Raw genomic sequence first — 25940 nt, forward strand, 5'->3', positions numbered from 1 at the left:
CGTCAGGAATTGGCTTCCTCGTGAAAACCTCGCTGTTTTTCTAAATAGTAAATAATATTTTCTCTGTTTCACAAGTTAATAAGGTTAATAAGTATTCAGGGTTTTTAGATAAGGTCAGTCATGGACAAGGTACCTATATTGTTATGGGGGGGGGGGGGAATCCTGTGTTTCTGGAGGGTTTTTACCAGAATGTAACAGTATAAATATTCACTAATTTCTGAAGTATCTTTCTCCAATAACCGCACGCACTAACTTCCTTTGCCTTAACTTCCGCGTTCACGTTTGCGTCAATGTGTCCGTCCTTTGTTTTAGTCCTATCGAGTGGCGTCTCATTGTGCTACAAAGTGGCGCATCGCGCCGCCCCGCAGAACCAGCTCTCGGTCCTCGGGCGGGTCACGTGACGCAGGACACCCCCCTCGCGTTTCCGCGTGACGTCATCACGCACGCAGGCACGGGCTTAAAAAAAAATCATTTGAGGCGGAATGACAGTCTGAACTGAATGCCGCTTTGAATGAACTCCTTCAACCGCGACTGAGCTCAGGTCAGTTACTGTGCGCGTTAAACAACAATGTATTGGTTTGTTGTTATTCTTGTTGTTGTTGTTGTTGTTGTTGTTGTTGGAGGGCAGACTGTCATTTTACTTGAGGTTGGCTGTAAAGTTGCAGCCGGTGTCCACGTTGTCAACTTGTTTACAATGGGGCCCATTCATAGCAGGACTTCGTGCTGCTTTCAGGGACTTTTGGTGCTCATTCATAGCGGATCTTCGTGCTGCTTTCAGGGACTTAAAATGTGCGTTCTGCGTTTTTTTTAGCGCGATAATATCCGCGATGACTTCGGTATTCTTTAAACCAAGTTGCACACAAGCCGACATTGTTACAGGAACTTTATTACGTGTTAATGTCACGAACAAAAAAAACACACGTGAGTTCTTTGAGGAAACCAAAACGAGTGACGTCACTGTAATGCTATTAACGTAACCGTGCGGCATTCAACCGGGACCAACCTGTTACGAAGGTAGATTTAGGTCTTTATTACGCAAAAAAAAAAAAAAGTCAAAACATCTGAGAATAAATTATGTCTTCGTTTTGCTTATGAAACTCGAATTTGTGGATGCGAATAAATACAAAAATTGCCATAAAATAAAATAACTTTTGCTCTCAAAACGAAAAGCGACGAGTTGAGTGTTGACGAAGTGGGCGTGGCCTGTTGAATGAGGTACCGTGAAGAGGACGTGGAGGTAAGTTGACTTTTTTTTTTTATAGCTGTTTTGTCCAAATTATTTTATTATTTTTGAGAGAAAAGATTATTATTTTTTTTGAGAGCAAAGGTTTTTTTATTTTGAGAGAAAATGTTTTTTATTTTTGAAAGAAAATGTGTTTTTTTGAGAGAATGTCTTTTTTTTCGAGCAAAAATATTTTAATTGCTGCCAAACATTCTAATTAACATTCAAATTAAACCCAGTATCAACTTTTGACTTTTAGACTTTTTTGACCTTCTAAAAAGCTTGCTGCAAGTATTCGCTTAGAAAAATGGGGGGGAAAGGCAAAATGTGTATAAATTAAAATCCAGTCATGAGCCAGTCGGTTTACATGCTGACCTTAATTTGATAATAACATTATTACATGGGTTATTATGTCTTTTTTTTTTTGGTGCATGTCATTACTGGTGAGTTCGAGTCACTGAAGGCATGAGCTGACTCCCTTTGAATGACAGGAAGTGTCATATCTGTATTGTGACGCAACATTTTGTTTGGCGTCAGCGAAATGTGCAGTTCGGCCAACACCTGATATAGATAACCATCTTCCTCACATGTGACCTGCCGTAAACGTTTTAGATAAAGCCGGGTTATACGACCACGCGACTGAAAACGAAACCCCCCTTTTTTTTTTTCTTCTTCTTCAAACCGCCACAGAAGAAGGGCCTCCAGCCATGACTCATCAGGACTGGGACCAGCAGAGCCCTCTCGTCCTGGAACGCGTGGAGAAGGAAACGGGCCCGAGCTGGCGGTCCGTGGCGTCGCAGCGCCTGAAGAAGCACTGCTCGTGCACGCCGAAGAAAGCCAAGTCCAAGATCCTGGGCTTCGTGCCCATCCTGAAGTGGCTGCCGCGCTACCGGCTCCGGGAGTGGCTGCTGGGCGACGCCATGTCGGGGCTGATCGTGGGGATCCTGCTGGTCCCCCAGTCCATCGCCTACTCCTTATTGGCCAGCCAGGACCCCATATACGGCCTATACACGTCTTTCTTCACCTCCATCATCTACGCCGTCTTCGGCACCTCCCGACACATCTCGGCGGGGGTCTTCGCCGTGCTCTGCCTGCTCATGGGTCAGGTCGTGGATCGGGAATTGGCTCTGGCCGGATACTCGGAAAGCGGCGGCGGCGGCTGGAGCAACGGTAGCGCCGTCCTGCTCGCCGGCCTGGGGAACGGCAGCCTCGAGGTGGTGTGCGACAAGAGCTGCTACGCCATCGCGGTGGGAACCACGCTGACCTTTACTGCCGGGGTCTACCAGGTGAGGGAGCAGGGGCGGCACAGGGATGATCCCACTGCTAGTGGGACTAAAAGGCATCAAGGGTTAAAAATAAATTTAAAAAAAAACACTTCTCCCTTTTCTCTCAGATGCTGATGGGTATTTTCCAGGTCGGCTTCATCTCGGTCTACCTCTCGAACTCCCTCCTCGACGGCTTCGCCACGGGAGCCTCCCTGACCATCTTCACGTCCCAGTTCAAATACCTCCTGGGCCTGAAGATCCCCAGGCCCCAGGGCTGGTTCGTGCTGTTCAAGACCTGGTACAGCGTGCTCGGCAACCTGGGAAACACCAACGTCTGTGACCTGGTGACCAGCTTGGTGTGTCTGCTGGTCCTGCTACCCGCAAAGGAGATCAACAATCGCTTCAAGGCCAAGATGAAGGTGAACATACCTATTTGTTCATCGTAATCAACGGGTATAACGACAGGAGGAACTGGTCAGCGAGAAAGCTCTTTACGTACCAGTTTGATTTTCTTTCTGCTTTAGAAATGTCTTATTGTTGGATGTCCGGTGTTAAAGACATTTGGGATTTGGAAAGTGGAAAGTTGGGTTCAGGCACAATACAAAAAGGTGGTTATCATGAGGTGTTTCTCTTAAAGGAAAGAAGCTCCGGTACTTCCTTGAAACTGATTACGACGAGGTTAGAAAGTGACCTTTTTTTTTTTTCCCCTGGCCCAGGCTCCAATCCCCTTCGAGCTCTTCGTGGTGATAATCGCGACGCTGGCTTCCCACTTCGGCCGCTTCAACACCGACTACGGGTCGGACGTGTCCGGCGACATCCCCACGGGCTTCATGCCCCCGCAGATGCCCATGTGGACCCTGATCCCCAACGTGGCCGTCGACGCCTTCTCCATCGCCATCGTGGGGTTCGCCATCACCGTCTCGCTGTCGGAGATGTTCGCCAAGAAGCACGGCTACGCGGTGGACGCCAACCAGGAGATGTACGCCCTCGGCCTGTGCAACATCCTGCCGTCGTTCTTCCGCTGCTTCACCAGCAGCGCCGCGCTGACCAAGACCCTCGTCAAGGAGTCCACGGGGTGCCACACCCAGGTGTCCGGGCTGATCAGCGCCCTCGTCCTGCTGCTGGTGCTGCTGGTTATCGCGCCGCTCTTCTATTCCCTTCAGAAGTAAGCGTACCGCACAAGGTAGAGGTAAAGGGATCCTGTTGAGCCAGAGCAGAACGGTCTGAGGGGAGCCAGCCGAAGATACTGTGAGATAGTCTATCGATGAACAGTTAACAGTGTACGTAGGGCTTTTATTGTGAAGGGTAAGAACAAAAAGGAGTGGATCCGGCCTCCGTGTTTGAATAGGTCCGTTCGTTAGCTAAAAAAAGAAACCAGTTTAAAGGGTAGGTGGATGGATAGATAGATAGATAGATAGATAGATTGACGCAGCAGCAAACAAGGTTACAATATATACAATATAATAAAATAGCGGGACATATTATATTCAAGAATTTTAAATAATAAAGGAAATGAAAAATTAAATAAATAAATACAAATCAAAGTGTATATACAGTGAAAGTGGTGCAACAAAAAAACAAACAGGACCCTCTTCTGCAAAAGCAGGTCGGGGTCGTTTTTTTTCTCCCATTAACTCTTAGATTAGATTAGAAGAGTCCGCTTCTTAATCTAATCTGTAAACGTGCACCTTGAGGAGCATCGTGAACCTTGAGGAGCATCGTGATTACAAAGCATGCATCACCCGCCACGTGCAATAAAGAGGTCCGCACGTTTTTGGTACTTAGCGAAACGCACAACGTTGACTTTCTGTAAAACAACAAAAAATACTTTATTTTTCCGTTTTCGTTTTGGGATTCGAGGGGTTTTCTTCCTTTTAGTCCACTCGTCCCTCCGCTCGCGGCTCTCATCTCGTTTACCTTGAGAAGAGCTTTCCAGAATCGACTCTGGACAAATGCAGACGACCCGTAGTTGAAGGTCGACGCCGACTCGTTGGATTATTATCTCACAATTTAAAGCAGATACAGATTGACTGATTTATTGCCTCTTGCAGAAGGTACTCGGGGTTCCTCCCTCGTTGGGAGATGCTGTGAGTCTTCTCGCCGTCAGTTGTGATTACATCTGATTATCGCTGTGGATTTACTGCGTTATCTGAGCACACGCCCGTGTACTCGGGATTGTCTCTACGTGTTAATCACTGTTCCTTTCCAACTCTTTCATCATTCCCCCTTTCTCTCTTCTCTCCCGAGTCTCGTACTCTCACCCACCCGAGTCGTGACCTTTTGCCCTCTCCCCAGGTGCGTGTTGGCCGTCATCATCCTGGTCAACCTCCGCGGGGCTCTGCGGAAGTTCCTCGACGTTCCCGCCATGTGGCGCGTCAACCGCGTCGACGCCTCCATCTGGCTGATCACCATGGCGACCTCGGCGCTGGTCAACACCGAGCTGGGTCTGCTGGTCGGGGTCCTGGTGTCCGCCCTCAGCGTCCTGGGCCGGACCCAGCAAGCCCGGGTCCTGGAGCTGGGCCGGGCGCCGGCCAGGGAGCATTACGAGGACCTGTCTTCGTACCGCGGCCTCCGGACGCATCCCGAAGTGGCCGTTTTTAGGTACGACGCTCCGATCTATTACGCCAACCAGAGCATGTTCAAGAAGTCCCTCTACAAGTGCGTCGGCCTGGACCCCGTGAAGGAGAAGGACCAGCTGGTGAAGTTAAGGAAGAGGAACAAGCGGCAGCAGGAGAAGGAGGACGACGGAGTCCCGAACGTGAAGTCGGCGGAGACGGAGGGCGAAGGTAAAGAGGTCGTCACCTTGATGCTCGACGAGAAAGCCCGGCGCCTCCGCAGCCTGGTGATCGACTGCAGCGCCGTCTTGTTCCTGGACACCGCCGGGGTGAGCGCCCTGAAAGAGGTCCGCAAGGATTACGCGGCACTCGGGATCAGGGTGGTCCTGGCCCAGTGTAATACCTCGGTGCTGGACTCGCTGGAAAGTGGCGGGTACTACCCCGACAAAGAAGACCGGATCCTGTTCTTCACCATCGCGGACGCCGTCCGCTACGCCCAGAGCCTCTCCGCTCCCAACGGGGACTGAAGCCAGAGCTCCGGTTCTACCAAATCTCCACGTTTACGCGCATGCAGCTGTGCATCATGCAAAAGAAAACCGCCAATTGTTACCCATAATGCCTCTGGATGCTCCAGCGCGTCTGTCCGACGCTCCTGCTGCAGACAAGTATTTATTTCACAAAGAAAAGAAGCCAAAGAACTCCTAACAATGTAAACAAACTATATATTTATACATATATATATATTTTATTCATAGTTCCGTCCTACTAACTCGATCTGAAATGCTGACCCCCCCCCCCCACCCACCCACCCCCCCTACGATGCAGAGTGGCTGTAAACTTTCATTTTAATTTCACAACAAGAACCGTAGTTCACTAAAAAGGATTTATTTAGAACTCTGTCACAGATCTGGGAGCTTGAACATGTTTTGGGGGAAAACAGTGATTTTTTTTCTTGTGTGTGGGGGAGGGGGGGGTACTGCAGTAATGAGGTATTCCTTTTTTAAATATATACTGAACAGTTTTTCTTTAAATCCCACGCTCATGAGCGCTCCTGATAGCACTCGTGTGTCGTGAATGTGAAGACAGGTTTATTGTGTACGTGGTCGTGTTTACAAAGCTGTAAGTGAACTGTTGACCGAATGGGAGTAAACGTCTGTGTACATGAATCAGTGGATCAAAAGTACTGAACGTTTCCATATCTATTTGAATGTACAACATTTTATTTTTCCATTTGGACTCACCATTTCATTTTAAAGTTATTTTTTCTGAGAATGATTTAAAGATGATGGGTCTCCCTTTTTACCCGTTTTTTTAAAAAAAAAGTTTTATTTTGGCGGGTCACTCTGAAGCAGTACTTTGTATATTTGCCTACAATCCATGTTTGTTGAGGGCGACGCCTTCAAGGGCTCTTACTGTAGCTCGGTAAATACATAATTATCAACTGCGTGACGAATGGGGGGGGGGGGGCAAAAGTTTAAGAGAAAACAGCCTTAAACTAAACCCGTTGTGTGTAATTTACCAACATTATTATTTGAATAATGGAGGTGCATTCATTTCTATTTGTATAATAGAGGAAGCCTCAGGCGGTGTTCTTTGTCGGCGGGTGAAATTATACACATTCCTGCCATCAGGAGGGCGAAAGAAAATAACAAGAATGCACCTGCAGAAAAAAGGAAGTTCAGCCGCTAGCTGGTGAACGTGAGCGTAAACAACGTGGAATGTTCTCTCAATATTGACTCAATATGATTTATGAGCACATAATGCCTTGTTGAGCCCAATGTAAACTTTAAAACATCCCTCAGGTATTTAAACTGCCTTGTTGTGGAGGGATAAAGATCTGTGCTTTAGTTAAAACTGCTCTTTTTTTAAACGGTTTACAGTATAAAACGGTTGCAGCGTTCGCATTCGGCATTTTTCTATGAATAAAAGTGAATTCCAAGGTTCACGCAATAGTTTTTGTATACATTTATAAGTGGGCTTTTTTTTTCCTGAAACAGTTGTTGCCTTAAATCTGTTTTAGTCTGTTGAAGCTGTTGAATGTTAAATTTGTGTTCTTTACTGTTCTAAATTGTCTTAAATTTAGAATATATGCTTCATAACTGCTCTTTTTACTTATGGCTGTAAATTAGGTAATATTACAGCCATAAGAAGTATATATATATATATATATATATATATATATATATATATATATATATATATATATATATATATAATCTCTTTCTCAGTAAAAGGATCATATGCGTGTCCAGGTATTTATGATGAAACAGCTGTTGCATATTTTGATCCTGTCAGCCAATGAAATGATCCGTCTGTTTTACTGAATTTTATGTGTACAATATATTCTAATTTGCTCTTGATAGACAATCCAAAGCCAAAAGAAGACCTACAAACCCGTTGGGACTCGCCCTCTCTCTCTCTCTCTCTCTCTCTCTCTCTCTCTCTCTCTCTCTCTCTCTCTCTTTCCTTTTGTCTTCAGGACCTTTTTAAAACCGCCTCAAACTGCCGTTAACGGCGCCCAGAGGAGCGGCCACGCCCGCCACGGCCGTTTGATTCCAGGGTTTTAACTTTAAACTCAAACCGACCGATCACAGGGAATCTGATTTGCAGGATATTAAAAAAAAAAAAAAACAGTAGAAAAGCTTCTTTTCTTTAATATTATTTATTTGAATTAATATATATTGGTGCAGCGGTGTATTTTCATAGCCTATTTTCTACGGTTCCATAATACGGAGAGTCTATGAATAGAAATTAAAGGCTTTGTTTAGCTGCAGGAAAAAAAACGGTTATTATTAAAAAGAAGATTTTAACCGCTCAGACCAACGATGCCTGAAATCAGTTTGTTCCCCATTCCGTCGTAAAGAAACATGTATTATATATTGTCATTTATGGAGAAATAGTTCTGTGTTGGTGACGTGCAAACAATAAAAAGGGAAAACTAAAAGTGTGTGTGTACACATTGTAGTTGATTTAGTCAAATGAAAATTGATTGCATGTGTGTGTTGTTCCCCCCCGGAGGCGAGTTGATGAGCTCTTCTTAAAGCAACACTGCCCTCTGCAAACAGGGACTCTGAGTACTCTGCTCACGTCAGGGCCTCCAGGAGGGAACCCTCGGGTCGTCATCGTCACGGAGACAAGGGTCAAGTTTACAGAACCACCCAGACATAGAACTGACCTCACACACACACACACACACACACACACACTTTGTTTTACAGGTGAAACATTGTAGCCGTGTTCAGGGTACAAAGGACGATGGAAACGAGCTGCAGATGGAGAAAAAAAAGTCAAGGCCGGTTTCAAGGTGCATGAGAATCCTTGAGGGTTTAGTCAGTAGTTTAGTCCCTGAAACCCCAAATAAAGCACTATCAAGGTTGAATAACCAAGAACAAAAAGGGAGGGGGGGGGGCTACCAATGTCGACTAAACTTAAACCTGAATCAAACTAGTTTTGCGTCTACAGATCTACATATTAATAGGAGTCAACTACGGGTCATTATCAGGATTATTAGGAGTCAACTACATGTTATCAGGATTAATAGGAGTCAACTATGGGTCATTATCAGGATTATTAGGAGTCAACTACATGTTATTATGAGGATTAATAGGAGTCAACTACGGGTCATTATCAGGATTAATAGGAGTCAACTACGGGTCATTATCAGGATTAATAGGAGTCAACTACGGGTCATTATCAGGATTAATAGGAGTCAACTACGGGTCATTATCAGGATTAATAGGAGTCAACTACGGGTCATTATCAGGATTAATAGGAGTCAACTACGGGTCATTATCAGGATTAATAGGAGTCAACTACAGGTCATTATCAGGATTATTAGGAGTCAACTACAGGTTATTATGAGGATTAATAGGAATCAACTACGGGTCATTATCAGGATTATTAGGAGTCAACTACAGGTTATTATCAGGATTATTAGGAATCAACTACGGGTCATTATCAGGATTATTAGGAGTCAACTACATGTTATTATCAGGATTATTAGGAATCAACTACGGGTCATTATCAGGATTATTAGGAGTCAACTACAGGTTATTATCAGGATTATTAGGAATCAACTACGGGTCATTATCAGGATTATTAGGAGTCAACTACATGTTATTATCAGGATTATTAGGAATCAACTACGGGTCATTATCAGGATTATTAGGAGTCAACTACAGGTTATTATCAGGATTATTAGGAATCAACTACGGGTCATTATCAGGATTATTAGGAGTCAACTACAGGTTATTATGAGGATTAATCTTTTGTGCCGATACCTGAAGGTTCTTGTCATGAAAACTGCAACTTTTGAATTTGCCTCTGTTCAATATTTAATAATAAAACACACGTTTTTGTTCCATTGTGTGCGACAGAAGAGCTGCAGGAACAACTCATTTAAACTGCTTCTTTCATCCGATGCTCTTTCTTCGTCCTTGTGGCTGACAGGAAATACCAAATATGGATGAGCCCTGGAGTTGGAGGCGGAGCCTGTGCTCTGGAGTCCAATCAATAACCAGACGGTGAACCTCTGGAGGAGATAAGAGCTCAGTGATTAGGAGGGTCGGGTCATCCTCTCTCTCTTTCACTCTCCTCTTCCTCTCTCTCTCTTTCACTCTCCTCGTCCTCTCTCTCTCTTTCACTCTCCTCGTCTTCTCTCTCTCTTTCACTCTTCTTATCCTCTCTCTCTCTTTCACTCTTCTCTTCCTCTCTCTCTCTTTCACTCTCCTCATCCTCTCTCTTTCACTCTCCTCATCCTCTCTCTCTCTTTCACTCTTCTCATCCTCTCTCTCTCGTTCACTCTCCTCGTCCTCTCTCTCTCTTTCACTCTTCTCATCCTCTCTCTCTCTTTCACTCTCCTCATCCTCTCTCTCTCTTTCACTCTTCTCATCCTCTCTCTCGTTCACTCTCCTCGTCCTCTCTCTCTCTTTCACTCTTCTCATCCTCTCTCTCTCTTTCACTCTCCTCTTCCTCTCTCTCTCTTTCACTCTCCTCTTCCTCTCTCTCTCTTTCACTCTCCTCGTCCTCTCTCTCTCTTTCACTCTCCTCGTCCTCTCTCTCTCTTTCACTCTTCTCCTCCTCTCTCTCTCTTTCACTCTCCTCTTCCTCTCTCTCTCTTTCACTCTCCTCATCCTCTCTCTCTCTTTCACTCTCCTCATCCTCTCCCTCTCTTTCACTCTCCTCATCCTCTCTCTCTTTCACTCTCCTCATCCTCTCTCTCTCTTTCACTCTTCTCATCCTCTCTCTCTCTTTCACTCTCCTCTTCCTCTCTCTCTCTTTCACTCTTCTCATCCTCTCTCTCTCTTTCACTCTCCTCCTCTCTCTCTCTTTCACTCTCCTCTTCCTCTCTCTCTCTTTCACTCTTCTCCTCCTCTCTCTCTCTTTCACTCTCCTCATCCTCTCTCTCTTTCACTCTCCTCATCCTCTCTCTCTTTCACTCTCCTCGTCCTCTCTCTCTCTTTCACTCTCCTCCTCCTCTCTCTTTCACTCTCCTCTTCCTCTCTCTCTCTTTCACTCTCCTCTTCCTCTCTCTCTCTTTCACTCTCCTCATCCTCTCTCTCTTTCACTCTTCTCCTCCTCTCTCTCTCTTTCACTCTCCTCTTCCTCTCTCTCTCTTTCACTCTCCTCATCCTCTCTCTTTCACTCTCCTCATCCTCTCTCTCTCTTTCACTCTTCTCATCCTCTCTCTCTCGTTCACTCTCCTCGTCCTCTCTCTCTCTTTCACTCTTCTCATCCTCTCTCTCTCTTTCACTCTCCTCATCCTCTCTCTCTCTTTCACTCTTCTCATCCTCTCTCTCGTTCACTCTCCTCGTCCTCTCTCTCTCTTTCACTCTTCTCATCCTCTCTCTCTCTTTCACTCTCCTCTTCCTCTCTCTCTCTTTCACTCTCCTCTTCCTCTCTCTCTCTTTCACTCTCCTCGTCCTCTCTCTCTCTTTCACTCTCCTCGTCCTCTCTCTCTCTTTCACTCTTCTCCTCCTCTCTCTCTCTTTCACTCTCCTCTTCCTCTCTCTCTCTTTCACTCTCCTCATCCTCTCTCTCTCTTTCACTCTCCTCATCCTCTCCCTCTCTTTCACTCTCCTCATCCTCTCTCTCTTTCACTCTCCTCATCCTCTCTCTCTCTTTCACTCTTCTCATCCTCTCTCTCTCTTTCACTCTCCTCTTCCTCTCTCTCTCTTTCACTCTTCTCATCCTCTCTCTCTCTTTCACTCTCCTCCTCTCTCTCTCTTTCACTCTCCTCTTCCTCTCTCTCTCTTTCACTCTTCTCCTCCTCTCTCTCTCTTTCACTCTCCTCATCCTCTCTCTCTTTCACTCTCCTCATCCTCTCTCTCTTTCACTCTCCTCGTCCTCTCTCTCTCTTTCACTCTCCTCCTCCTCTCTCTTTCACTCTCCTCTTCCTCTCTCTCTCTTTCACTCTCCTCTTCCTCTCTCTCTCTTTCACTCTCCTCATCCTCTCTCTCTTTCACTCTTCTCCTCCTCTCTCTCTCTTTCACTCTCCTCATCCTCTCTCTCTCTTTCACTCTCCTCGTCCTCTCTCTCTCTTTCACTCTCCTCTTCCTCTCTCTCTCTTTCACTCTCCTCGTCCTCTCTCTCTCTTTCACTCTTCTCATCCTCTCTCTCTCTTTCACTCTCCTCCTCCTCTCTCTTTCACTCTCCTCTTCCTCTCTCTCTCTTTCACTCTTCTCATCCTCTCTCTCTCTTTCACTCTCCTCCTCCTCTCTCTTTCACTCTCCTCTTCCTCTCTCTCTCTTTCACTCTCCTCTTCCTCTCTCTCTCTTTCACTCTCCTCATCCTCTCTCTCTTTCACTCTCCTCGTCCTCTCTCTCTCTTTCACTCTCCTCGTCCTCTCTCTCTCTTTCACTCTTCTCCTCCTCTCTCTCTCTTTCACTCTCCTCATCCTCTCTCTCTTTCACTCTCCTCGTCCTCTCTCTCTCTTTCACTCTCCTCTTCCTCTCTCTCTCTTTCACTCTCCTCATCCTCTCTCTCTTTCACTCTCCTCATCCTCTCTCTCTTTCACTCTCCTCGTCCTCTCTCTCTCTTTCACTCTCCTCGTCCTCTCTCTCTCTTTCACTCTTCTCCTCCTCTCTCTCTCTTTCACTCTTCTCCTCCTCTCTCTCTCTTTCACTCTCCTCATCCTCTCTCTCTCTTTCACTCTCCTCGTCCTCTCTCTCTCTTTCACTCTTCTCCTCCTCTCTCTCTCTTTCACTCTCCTCATCCTCTCTCTCTCTCTTTCACTTTAACACTTTCACTGAAAGTACAAAAGGAACAAGGCCGTTATATTTAAAAAAATAATATCTTCAATTTACGACGCTAATCACGTTTTAAAACTTAAAGCTGGAAGAGAGTTTACTTGTAGGGAGACGTTTGAAATACTAAAATATATTTATGTTAAATAAATAAAAAATGCAAAAACAGAAACAATGTAATTTAACAGAAGGGATGCAAAAAAAGAAATACATTAGACAATAATAAGTGCTTTAGAATGTCTAGTCTCTATGGTTACTTTGAAGTTCGCTGCACTGGGAAGCACCAACTGCAGTGACGGCATTCTGCCACCAGGGGGCAGCATTGACCAGGAAGCTGGACAGAACGTGGAGAAAAATGCTTTCAATATTCAACCTTTATTTCAGTGAAAAATAAAAAAAAACGTGGATGTATTTTACACTTTGGGGTAAAGAGGTTCTCGTATTTAAGTCCCATTTGTTTTACTGTTATTAGTTCTGATCTTTTTTCACTATTTCTATCTTGTTTCTGTCACCTGGGACTTTATTTAGAGCCCACTTGTTCAGTGTTTTGGGTGCTTCATACTCTACATTCATAAAAACATGTTGCATTTAGATTGAGAGTCATTTTAAATAAGCTTGTTGATTAAAAAACTTGGTTCTTGGACTGAAGGTGCCGACGTATTTGATACACAGCAAACAAGCAATATGTCCCAAATAGAGAAATAAATAAATAATAAATAATAAAGTAAAACAGTGTCACGCACGTCGTGCTCCCAAACTCACAAGATCCCTGTAAAACCTGAGCACATCATAATTAAAGCGACCAGAGAGGTCTCATTAATGCTGTATACGGAATAATAACAATAATGTGTTGTTTCCAACAATTCGGTTCATATTCTGGCAAAAAGAAAATGGCGGCGTTCCTAACGGTGGGTTCAACCTGCAAAAAGATGGCTTGGTGGTCTCGGGGGTGCGTCCCAAATCTCTCGATTGCAATCCCTTTTGTTTCCCTCCTTGCCTTTTAGCCCCGCCCACCAGGGATGCACGGAAGAGACGCCAAGGAAACCACGCGAGGAGAGAGGAAACGAGGAAATGTGTTTTTTGAAGAGAAATCCTCGAAAGCGTCACGTGAAGCCGTTTTTTTTCCGACGACTCATCGTTCGCCATCTACCTTCACGTCCTTCACGTCACTGCGGCCGCGCGATAGTGAAAACGTGCCCGTTGCCGAGCGCCCATCTGGTCTCCGAACGTGCAAACGCAACGTTCGGAGGTCCGGATTATGCACCATATTAATTCTGAGCCACGATTGGACTCGCTGCAGAGGGCCCCGAAGGGAGTTGGAGGCGACACTCTGTCCTCCAGCAGGCAGATGGTCGAGGGCAGCGACCCACACACACACACACACACACACACACACTCACACACATACGTGCACGAGTGACATGCATGATGACCCCTCTGAGTGGATCAGTGGATCAGCTACCAGTCGACCACCGGCGGGTCTGACCGCATACCGAAGCCTGTGGGACGGCGTGAAGAGGCCTCGGCTTCACCGGCTCTGGCTGCATTAGTGCACAAGGACAGCAGTCACCTCCAAAAAAGGGATGGAAATAGGAAGCTGCATATTAAAAAACCTTGATGCTAACGGAAACCCTGATGCTAACGGAAACCTTGATGCTATCAGAAACCTTGATGCTAACGGAAACCCTGATGCCAACGGAAACCTTGATACCAACGGAAACCTTGATGCTAACAGAAACCTTGATGCTAACAGAAACCTTGATGCTAACGGAAACCTTGATGCTATCAGAAACCTTGATGCTAACGGAAACCCTGATGCCAACGGAAACCTTGATACCAACGGAAACCTTGATGCTAACAGAAACCTTGATGCTAACAGAAACCTTGATGCTAACGGAAACCTTGATGCTAACAGAAACCCTGATGCCAACGGAAACCTTGATGCTAACAGAAACCTTGATGCTAATGGAAACCCTGATGCTAACAGAGACCTTGATGCCAATGGAAACCTTGATGCTAATGGAAACCATGATGCTAACGGAAACCATGATACTAACGGAAACCTTGATGCTAACGGAAACCCTGATGCCAACAGAGACCTTGATGCCAACAGAGACCTTGATGCCAACGGAAACCTTGATGCTAATGGAAACCATGATGCTAACGGAAACCTTGATGCTAACGGAAACCTTGATGCTAACGGAAACCCTGATGCCAACAGAGACCTTGATGCCAACGGAAACCTTGATGCTAATGGAAACCATGATGCTAACGGAAACCTTGATGCTAACGGAAACCTTGATGCTAACGGAAACCCTGATGCCAACAGAGACCTTGATGCCAACGGAAACCTTGATGCTAATGCAAACCATGATGCTAACGGAAACAACATTTACTTTAATTACACTCCGTCTCCTTTTCACTTGAAATAAACCATTATATTTGCAGTAACCAGAATCAAAAAGGGAAGAGCCAGCACGTGCCATACCCATGCCCATTATTACATTGCAATTAAATGTGTCCACTCTTGAAAAACTATTTAGATTTAAAGAGATAAAATAAGTGAAATCGTGGACGAAGCATAAAAAGTAGAAAAAAGTGCCAAGTGAGCAAAGAGATAAAAACCACGACTGGAGGAAAACACGAGGCCGTTAACGTCTTGCAGATTGTTACTATTGGAATTGTACTTCCTACTGAGAGAAACATCCAAACATACCGTTTCTAATGTTTCCTCCCAAGCAGCGGTGTGTGGAAAACATATTATAACATATTATTCATATACAGACGTCTGACTGGGCCACCAGGCGTATGAACAACCACAGATAAAGATGGTTTCCCTCTCAGATGCTCCACTGAAGACACAGAGACAGGAACCACCGTGTGTTTGGACTCAGCTGGCAGGACGTCAGGTAACCGACTGCAGCGCGTAAACACGTGCACGTCAATAACGTGCACGAGACATGCACGGAATAGACGTTTCCACTGTGGGTCGATTGCATGCGGTCTCAAAATAATCCACGATGAGAACCACAACCAGTTAAAATGTGGAGCATTAAACGTATATATATATATATATATATATATATATATATATATATATATATAATTTATATATATAAATAATATATATATATATTTATATATAAATAATATGTATATATATATAAACAAATATATATTATTATAAATATATATTTATTTATATATAAAGGCTACTTTATTTATACATACTCCTACAATATATATATATATATATATATATATATATATATATGTATTTATATATATATATTTATATATATTTATTCATATATATATATATATATATAAATAAATAAAGGATTAGGAGAAACATTACATATATATACATATATAAATAAAGGAGTAGGAAAAACATTATATATATATAAATGGAAATAAAAATGTAAAAAAAATGTAAGTGGAGATTTATTTAAAAAAAAACATATTTATATAAATAAATAAATAAGTCAATCAATCCCACAACCCTAAAAAGGATGAGCGGTTCTGATAATGGAATGGAATAAATCAATAGTAAATCAATATATTTTTTTTTTATAATACTCTATTTATAGATAAGCAGTAAAACGAGCAATGACTTGAAAAGCGAGGCGCGTAAATCTTTCTCGTTATCTTACGAGAACGCATCTTTTAATTATGGTGTTGAGGGGAAAAAGAAGAAGTTTGTAATAATATATAAACCAAACAAAGGAGGGCAAAGTGGTAATTTGTTTATGTTTATTAGTTTTTTTAATTAATATATATCCTGTTGAGAGGCAGAAATAGTCACGCTCAACATTGACTGGAAATAACAAGCACTCATGTCGCATCCTTCCATCACAAGTCATATATCCCTTTGGAGACAATAGATTCACACAGGATCTATTTATTATTATTATTATTTTGTATTTATGTATCCGGTGCAAACAAGATGTTTGTGCACAAAGAATAATAGCTTGTGTCAACAATACAAGGACCTCTATACTGTATATCCAAGCCCACTTATTTACCGACATATACAGAAAACATGTAGGAGGGAGACAAATTATGAGCCAGTGGGCTAAAAAATATAGTAAGAATACAAGATACAAATATATTGGAGAGAGGAAATATTTGAGCTAACACCAAACCAAAAAGACACCTGTGTGTGTTTCAAAAGGTGACTTTAAAAAGAGAACTCTCGAGCCTCTCGAGCCAAACGCAGTCTCTCAAATCATTTTTTCTGAGGTCTGTTTGTGCTTTCTGGACGTGCATCAGGAGGCTTGAAGTAAAGTGCAGCTGGGCTCCACAGGCACGAGGCTCTGTGACATGTCGGGGGTGGAGGGGGGTGGAGGGGGGGTTGTTTCTTTTAAAGAAAATGAAAAATGACATGAAGCTACTCCCCAGCGGGAAATGGAACAGGTGAGGATGAAGTGCCGCCGGAGGGCGAAGCCAATCTGAGAGGAAACTGAGACTGAGTTATTTTCTCTTTCACTTCATTTTGAAGGAGGTGTGCAGAGAAAATAAATAAATAATAACAATAAACCCTAATTTTGAGTTGGCCGAGATTTGAGAGGCAAGAGGACAGAACGAAGACGACGGGAAGAAAAAATGCTTTGGTTTAAGAAAATTATTTTGTTCTTTTTTTTTTGGACTCTCACTAATATCTTGAAAAATCAGAACCAAGAACCACAATATATATAGAGATTATATATATATATAAATAATATTTATATATATATATGTAATACAAACAAATAAATATATATTCTAAATATATATATTTATATATAAATAATAGTTATATATATATTATGAATATATATATAAACAAATAAATATTATAAATAAATATATATATATTTATTTATATATATAAATAAAGGCTACATTATTTATACACACTCCTACTACAAGGGAGGGGAGGGGCTACAAGGGGCTGATGGGAAACTGTCAGTAGCTGCTGGACAGGTGGGGTATTACAGGGTCTGAATAGACAGGTTGATTACGTCGTTAACTTGAGAAAAGAAGCTTCGTGATCTGGAGATAATTATCTCGGTATGGCTAGAAAACAAAAAGGTAATTTTCTTCTTATTACTTCAAATGTTTGGGTCAATACAGCCGACTGTTAAATGCATTTAAAAAAAACAATCACAGATCGAGCAGAATGGTTTGAGCCCGACTGTAATACGATGTTAACGAGGGGTTTTATACCAAATGTGCACGTGTTAAGAGGGCTAAGAGTGACATCTGCTGGACAGGTGGGGAACTACAGGCTCTGAAAAGACAGTAAAACAAAGCTGTGATGTTTGGAAACCGAGAAAAGGTCGACATCTCGAGACGAAAAACATAATCGACTCGTGATCCCGAGATAGCGGAATTATAAAAATATATATATTTTTGAAACTACAAAAGAAGAAAGTTCAAATTAGATAAATGAATGTAACCAAAAGAGGACTCCCCTTTAACAATATGAGCTTGTAATAACTGAAGTTGTATTTTCTTCATTAATACACCTCCATAAACCGGATGCAGTAAAAATGAGAGGTTTACGAAAGGCACCCTGGTGCAGTACTGCCTCCGTCCACAGGGGTCGCCAAAGCCAACACACAATGAAAGTTCCTCGGGGAGCAGCTGTGTCAAATGACGCGTGAACACTTTATTTTTTAAAGCTCAGAGTCAGTTATTGGACTCAAACATTCACATTCTTTACACTGCAAACTGGCTTCTGCTACATTTGCAAAAAGCAGCTTTTCTCTGTTTATCTCGCTTTTGGCTGGTGATGTCCCCCCCCCCCCCCCCCCCCCCCCTCCCTCTTCATTTGGAGGTGCTGTTACTTTCTGCTAAAAGGAAACACAACAATTAAATGAAGAGTTGGTGAATTATATTCATTATCCAAGTTTTATTTTGGTAAAAAAGAAAAAAAATCTACTTCTTACATTATTAAATCACATCATCCTTTTTTTTTACAGCATCCATGTTATCATATCATATATATATATATATATACATACAAGTGTTCACCAGCAGAACCGGCTCCTGTGTCGTGAGCACGGTGAACTTCATAAAGACCTCTGAAGAGCCGCATGTTTTCCTCTCCATGTGAGGAAATGGGGAAGGCGGCATAATGAAGCCCCACATCGCTCCACTCTGCTGCACTGAGTGACATGATAGGTACACACTTAAACCCCCTGAATGCCTGGACTGGGTTAGGGGCCCTCAAAGCTCAAGGTCAGGAGGAACTGACCTGAGACCAGAGCGAGGCTTGAAGCTGATCTACCTTTAAACAGGTTGCCGGTTGCCGGTTGCCAAGGAGTTCCCCCATTCTAGCAAACAGAGCAATTTCAACATTGCTCCCATTTTCCACAACATAGATGAGCTTTGGTGTTCAGGTTTCAACACATTAAGAGACTTTAATTATCATCATATTATGCTGTATAATGCTACAATGTGACATTTTGTAACTTTTTTTGGTGTCACGGGAATTCTTTTTATTGTAAGAAATGTCTCCAAAAAAAAGGTTTTACATAACACACAGTGGGGGGGATGAAAAGGGTCATCATGTTTATCATGTTTCCTCCCTTTGATGGGCAGCCAGGAGGACATTTCATCACAATATTTTTTAATTTCCACCACTGGAACGGCCCCCCGGAGGACACCGTCACTCCTTCTCCACCTTCACGCAGCTCCATCATGTTCCGTGTGCATCGGAGCACCCCGGAGGACGCTTGCTGCATTTCCTCTGAGCACGAGCCTCACCATATTTCTCATTTATGAGCCATAACTGTGGATCGAAAGCCTCGTTTCTTCCATATAAAAAAAACTGCAGGACAGTAAAAAGTGAATAATTCCCCCTTTCATATTCCACTATGATTATTACCCGATGGCGAGAGGGATGGAGACACTTTTCAAACCGCTCGGGGCGTTTTATAAGTCTGATAAATAGATTTTATGCTTCGTGTCTATGACTTAAAAACAGGTGAAAAAAGGTTTTGCCAGGATATTTTTATAACTTCGTAACAGGTGTTCGTTTTGTTGTTATATTCAGTGTAATATTCCTTTTAATAAGTTCTGCATGCGCTCCAAACACAAGGCGCACAATACATTGTGCGCTAGCAAGTAGAATAGAACGTGGGGCGGTGATGCACGGCACCCTCTTGTGGTCAACATGAGTATTACAACAACAACATATTTTATCCTCTGTTTCACAGATGAAAAAATTAAACTAAACTTTTGAAATCATAAACGGAAAAAGTATTATTAATAAATCATTTTCTAACAAAATTATTATAAAAATTATTGCCGAGATCGGACTGAAGACGATACCTCTAAAACACGAACAGTATCAGAAAATTAATCTCAAAAACTGTAAAAAAAAAAATAAAAGAATCATTAAATACCAAATTGCCAATTATGTGATAATAAAAAAAATGATAATTTGACATTGAAGAAGCTCTTTGTGCTGTTTATCTTTCAGAGATGTTTGACTGAAATATCTCAAAACAGGAAGTGGAGAGAAAGAGAGCTCCTGTGTCGAAGGAAACGGGGGAAGGAAAAGGAAACGGGGGAAGGAAAAGGAAACGGGGGAAGGAAAAGGAAACGGGGGTAGGAAACCTTTTGGCACGGGCCATCCGGTCTCTGTACGCCTGCAGTAGGAGCTGTGTTCGTCTCCTCGGTAGTAAGTCAGACACGTTCCCGGTGGGTGTTGGCCTCCGCCAGGGCTGCCCTTTATCACCGGTCCTGTTCGTGACCTTCATGGACAGGATATCTAGGCGCAGCCAGGGGGCGGAGAGGATCCGGTTCGGGAGTCTCGGGATCGCCTCTCTGCTGTTTGCGGACGATGTGGTCCTGTTTGCCTCCTCGGACCGTGACCTCCAGCATTCACTGGGGCGTTTTGCAGCCGAGTGCGAAGCGGCAGGGATGAGAGTTAGCACCTCCAAATCTGAGGCCATGGTGCTCTGCCGGAAACCGGCGGATTGCTCCCTCCAGGTGGGGGCAAACTGCCTACCCCAAGCGAAGGAGTTCAAGTATCTCGGGGTCTTGTTCACGAGTGAGGGTAAGGTGGAGCGGGAGATCGACAGGCGGATCGGTGCGGCTGCAGCAGTAAAACAGGCGCTGTACCGGTCCGTCTTAATGAAGAGGGAGCTGAGCCGGAAGGCAAAGCTCTCCATTTACTGGTCGGTCTACGTTCCAACCCTCACCTATGGTCACGAACTCTGGGTCGTGACCGAAAGAACGAGATCTCGGATACAAGCGTCCGAAATGAGCTTCCTCCGTAGGGTGGCCGGGCTCAGCCTTAGAGATAGGGTAAGGAGCTCGGACATCAGGGGGGAGCTTGGAGTCGAGTCGCTGCTCCTTCGTGTCCAAAGGAGTCAGCTGAGGTGGTTCATCTAGTCAGGATGCCTCCTGGACGCCTCCCATTAGAGGTTTTCCGGGCACGTCCAACTGGTAGGAGGCCCCGGGGAAGACCGAGGACACGCTGGAGGGATTATATCTCCCGGCTGGCCTTGGAACGCCTCGGGATCCCCCAGAATGAGCTGGAAAGTGCTGCGGGTGAGAGGGAGGCCTGGGTCGGCCTGCTGAACCTGCTGCCACCGCGACCCGACCCCGGATAAGAGGTGATACTGGATGGATGGATGGATGGATGGATGGATGGATGGATGGATGGATGGATGGATCACAACTGTCACATCGCAACAGAGAAGAAAAAAGTCAAAACACATTTCAGCTCCCTGAAAGAGAAGCTTTTCTTTTTTTAATGTTCTTTTCATACATGAAAATACCCATTTTGTTCTGTCAAAATAAATACTGAAGAGTTTTATGTATATATATATATATATATATATATATATATATATATATATATATATATATATATATATTTAAAAAAAAGGGGGGGTTTCTTTTTGTCTCCTTTGGACAATTTGTTGGGAGCATTTTTTTGTGTCTTTCCTTTATTGACACATTCATGCTGTAAGCTTCAGAACATAAATGACATTAAAAGGAGAGATGGATGACAGGAAGCTGCACACGCGGCACATTTATACCGTTTCATAAGTTCCGTCTTTCACACACAAGTATCGTGCACATCAAAGCGGCTGACACGGAAGAAGGCGAGTGAGATGTTTTCATTTTTATTTTTTTGCAAATAATAAAAAAACAAGAGGCAAAAAGAGGAAAACTTCAGCACCAAATATATACCTGCGCGGCGACGTGAAGTTTATAATCCAGCATTTTGAGTTTGAAAATGTGCAAAAGAAAAAAGAATTGAATGAAACCAGAACGTATATTGTGTGTGTGTGTGTGTGTGTGTGTGTGTGTGTGTGTGTGTGTGTGTACAGACGTTGCACGGCGACCGTGAGACATTTAGGAGGCAGAAGGCTTCTTTTTTTTTTAAAAAGGCTACGGCGTCGGCTTCAGGGAACGAGGCCGAGGGATGGAGGACGCTGGTCTGCGTCTCTGGACGTCTGAGGTGAGTTCTGACCAGCAACACGAGCTGGACGGGAGAAAAGAATATTTATAGATTTCTTAACTTGAAAGTATTTCCATTTCGTGACCCTTTGACCTTCTGGGATTGGTTCATAACTTGTGATTAATTTGGTAAAAGATCTTCCAAAAATGGTCTTTTTCCTCTTTTTTTGGCTCATTAAGGTCATGATGGTGGGCGAGCTTGACTTTTTCCTAATTTTAGACTGTTGAGGAGCTTCCCACACTCACACACACACACTCACACACACACACACACACACACACACACACACACACACACACATCCAGCGTACACAGATGTCATGGAAACAGCAGCCGTGGAAGTGGGCTGCTATCGAGCAGCAAAGTGAGGAGGAAAGAAATTGGGCAGAATAATAGAAGAACGCTTCAAGCCGCAGAGTTTCCTTTTATGCTTTTGGAAAAATAACAAACAGATGTTTCGTTTTGAAAAGAAAAATTCTGGGTTCAAAGATGCAAATATATAGAAATTAAATTTAAAACTAAAGAATAGCTGCAACTTCTTAGGACTGAAAATGTCTCTGTGGAGTTTTTATTTTATTTATATTCGTCGGTCTTTGTTTACGGACGCGTGTGAAGGACACAGTGAAGGACACAGTGAAGGACACGGTGAAGGACACAGTGAAGGACACGGTGAAGGACACCGTGAAGGACACGGTGAAGGACACGGTGAAGGACACGGTGAAGGACACGTTGAAGGACACGGTGAAGGACACGTTGAAGGACACGGTGAAGGACACGGTGAAGGACACGGTGAAGGACACGTTGAAGGACACCGTGAAGGACACCGTGAAGGACACCGTGAAGGACACCGTGAAGGACACGGTGAAGGACACCGTGAAGGACACCGTGAAGGACACGGTGAAGGACACCGTGAAGGACACAGTGAAGGACACGGTGAAGGACACGGTGAAGGACACTGTGAAGGACACGGTGAAGGACACGGTGAAGGACACTGTGAAGGACACAGTGAAGGACACGGTGAAGGACACAGTGAAGGACACCGTGAAGGACACCGTGAAGGACACAGTGAAGGACACGGTGAAGGACACGGTGAAGGACACGGTGAAGGACACAATGAAGGACACGTTGAAGGACACGGTGAAGGACACGGTGAAGGACACAATGAAGGACACGGTGAAGGACACGGTGAAGGACACGTTGAAGGACACGGTGAAGGACACGGTGAAGGACACGGTGAAGGACACGTTGAAGGACACAGTGAAGGACACGGTGAAGGACACGGTGAAGGACACGGTGAAGGACACAATGAAGGACACGTTGAAGGACACGGTGAAGGACACAATGAAGGACACCGTGAAGGACACAATGAAGGACACCGTGAAGGACACAATGAAGGACACCGTGAAGGACACCGTGAAGGCCCCCTGGTGGTCAGGAGAGAGAATGCAGCTTTAACACATGAAGCATATACTTCTATACAACCAGAGGAGTCGCCCCCTGGTGGTCAGGAGAGAGAATGCAGCTTTAACACATGAAGCATAGACTTCTATACAACCAGAGGAGTCGCCCCCTGGTGGTCAGGAGAGAGATGGTTTGAGACGTGATGAATATCCAAGATGATGAAGGAAACTGCAAACGGCTCGCGGCTCTTGGAGACTTGATGGATATTCATGTGCGGATCAAGGACACTTCAGCGTGACGAGCAGCTTCCTGCTGATGAAGACGACGCCGGTTCAATCAATACGTCCGCTGGATTCGACGAGATTCATGTTGAAGATTGTATTTAAAAGTTAAAAAAATAAAGGGATCTATTAAAAAATATAGATTTGGAGCTCTTCTGTCGAACTAGTGTGTCGTTTAAGTTTTCACCTGCTGGTGAAGAAGTGAACTGCACCTCTCGGCTGACTGCAGCAGCGGACCGTCGTCTCCGTCTCTTTGGCTCATATTTATGTATCTGGAGTAACACGAGAGCAGATTGGATATTTTCCTCCTGAACTCTCCAAACTGGGTCAACGGGCTCTGCAGGGGTTCGTAATTACCTCGAGTTTCCAGTCGAGAGCGTTGTTTTTTTTTGGGGTGGTTCGTCTCCGTGATTTCGTCTGATGAACTGATTTGAGAGGGCCGTGTTTGTCCCTGTGTTTCACTGGCGTCCTCGTTGGGGTCATTGCGCGACATAAAAGAAGGGGGGGGGGGGGGGGGGGGGACAGCTTTTTGCTTTAAAGCCGGGATCTGTAAAACATTTGAGAAAATTTACCAGATTAAAACCAAATTAAAAAGAATGTCTCACAAATAAAGTCGCCGACTGTTTTTTTTTTTTTTCCAGCAGCTACGAGCTCCAAAATTGTCGCAGATTCATGCGAGAAAGTCGCCGACGCCGACGGCTCGGGCGCTCCAGACTCCGGTCGGAATTAAATAATTTGACCGATTTATTAAAGTTTTTTTTTACGACAGATTTTTATTCTCCGAGAATTTGATCTTATTGATTGAAGAGAATTTCAAGAAATATAATATCTAAAAATACATTATTTCCCTTTGTTTGTTATGCCGGTTAATAATAATACACTGTGGAAATAATACAATTGTTATAAAATATATATTTTTTGAAATAAAAGAGAAATCTGAACCAATAAAAAAGGATAATTTCTTGTTTTTTTAAAAACAACCACATTAGTTTCAAAACTTGGAATAATGCTTTTGATCAACTGATACGCTGTATTGATCGGAGGAATACTCGCTCATACGTTTAGAAGCTTTTGGTATTATTTAGAAATCAGTAGTGTGTTTGCACATCCAGCGGAAACAAAGCTACGTCATCATAAATCCTATAACTTGTGATTTTTTTTCCAATGCTCAGTCCTTCTAGATCTGCTTTGGTCTCCACCAACTACAACACGCCTGTCTGCGTTCCCATGACAACGGACCAACGGGAACCCGTCCGGTACATTCTTTGAAGTGGCCTCGGAGGAATGAGGGGAATAAATGGCGCGTCCAGAGGGATGATGGGAAATGGGCGCTTCATACATGCAAAACATTACACACACACACACACACACACACACACACACACACACGCTCTTCGGTTAACGCTTGTATTAAAAAACCCGCTCATCAGCATCAACCCGCCGCGAGTCGTGATCCCCCGAGCTTTACCTGCAGGCGGCGCCTCGTGGATTCGAGCTAGCCGCCGCGGTGATGATGCACTTTGACAGTTCAGGTCAGGGAGCTAACGCAGACGTGTTCTCTTTCAGCTTAGCGAGGATTTATTAAAGCTTCGGGAAAAAAAAAACTTCAACCTGGGAGACATTTCAGGTTCTTCAGCAAAATGAAGACTTTGGAAAAAGCTCAAACTTGTTAAGCTCATTCTACGAGGAACAGCCCCGTCAAATCTACCTGTCAATCTTTCTGACAGGGAGCATCGTACAGTAATCACAAATAGGTCCTCTGTGCGTGATATCAAATATAGCTTTGGCAACATAATTCCCCTCCGCGACTCCTCCTGCACATTCCAAGCCGAGCTGCCGGTTCTCCACGAGACGAGCAGACCTCCACATTCAGCCCAGTTGGGACCGGGACGGTTCAGTCTCTGTGGGCCTGCAGGCGGGAGTACTGGTTTAGTTCCAGTCCACTTGGCCCCCCCCCCTCCTCCTCCTCCTCCTCCCCACCGTTTAAAGACCACGAGATGAGTTTAAAAAACCAGATGCACCTTGTTCTCCCCCCCCCCCCCCCCCCTTTGAAGTCCCAGTCTAGGTTCTTCAGGAGTTCTGATTCCAAGTCCGCGAGGTCATTGGAGGAGCGACGGAGGAGGGCGGCGGCGGTCACAAGCAGGACTCGTGGGACTCTGTGACGGCGTGCAGAGACTTCTTCTTCTGCTCCGCGTGGTTCCCGTTCTGCAGGACAGAATACCTGAGAGGGGACAGAGGACGAGACGTTATTGAGGACTTCTGTCGGACTGGGGGGGGGGTGGGGGGGGGGGGGGAAGGGGATGCCAGTCCATCGCACATGTAGACAGACAAACATTCACACCCACGGGCCAATTTAGAGTCCAATTAACTTGAGCTGCAATGTCTTTGGACCGTGGGAGGAAGCCGGAGAACCCGGAGGGAACCCACGCTGACGCGGGGAGAACACGCCGAAAGTTTCCCACGAGACAAACTGCAGAGGAAGATCATGTCAAAATGATCCCCAA

The 25940-nt window shown here is 44.3% G+C and overlaps 2 protein-coding genes across 3 annotated transcripts in view; one reads left to right on the forward strand and one right to left on the reverse strand.

The window, feature by feature from the left end:
• Positions 1-428: 428 nt before the first annotated feature.
• slc26a2 (solute carrier family 26 member 2) lies at positions 429-5822 on the forward strand. 2 transcript variants are annotated; one of them, XM_034543593.1, is made up of 6 exons: positions 434-541; positions 1171-1237; positions 1913-2508; positions 2616-2906; positions 3204-3652; positions 4783-5822. In XM_034543593.1, exons 3-6 carry the CDS (start codon positions 1930-1932, stop codon positions 5567-5569), a joined length of 2106 nt encoding a protein of 701 aa, XP_034399484.1. In that variant the 5' UTR covers positions 434-541; positions 1171-1237; positions 1913-1929; the 3' UTR covers positions 5570-5822. The 2 variants fall into 2 exon arrangements, with proteins under 2 accessions (XP_034399483.1, XP_034399484.1); XM_034543592.1 differs by lacking the exon at positions 1171-1237 and having other exon boundaries at positions 429-541.
• Positions 5823-25528: 19706 nt separating this feature from the next.
• Positions 25529-25940, reverse strand: part of htr4 (5-hydroxytryptamine receptor 4) — a 114979-nt gene continuing 114567 nt past the window's right edge. The window contains exon 7 of the mRNA XM_034543601.1: positions 25529-25657. Coding sequence (XP_034399492.1) covers positions 25570-25657 — 88 coding nt within the window. The 3' untranslated portion in view covers positions 25529-25569. The remainder of the gene's footprint in view (positions 25658-25940) is intronic.

The sequence above is a fragment of the Cyclopterus lumpus genome, chromosome 10, assembly GCF_009769545.1.
Source record: "Cyclopterus lumpus isolate fCycLum1 chromosome 10, fCycLum1.pri, whole genome shotgun sequence".
NCBI lineage: Eukaryota > Metazoa > Chordata > Actinopteri > Perciformes > Cyclopteridae > Cyclopterus > Cyclopterus lumpus.

What these genes read in the sequence shown, in the direction of transcription:
- slc26a2 (XM_034543592.1), top strand. Translation starts at nt 1,930, where the DNA reads ATGACTCATCAGGACTGGGACCAGCAGAGCCCTCTCGTCCTGGAACGC. An exon ending in TTACTGCCGGGGTCTACCAG is followed by an intron (nt 2,509 to 2,615) that starts GTGAGGGAGCAG and finishes CTTTTCTCTCAG; the next exon opens with ATGCTGATGGGTATTTTCCA. An exon ending in CTCTTCTATTCCCTTCAGAA is followed by an intron (nt 3,653 to 4,782) that starts GTAAGCGTACCG and finishes CCCTCTCCCCAG; the next exon opens with GTGCGTGTTGGCCGTCATCA.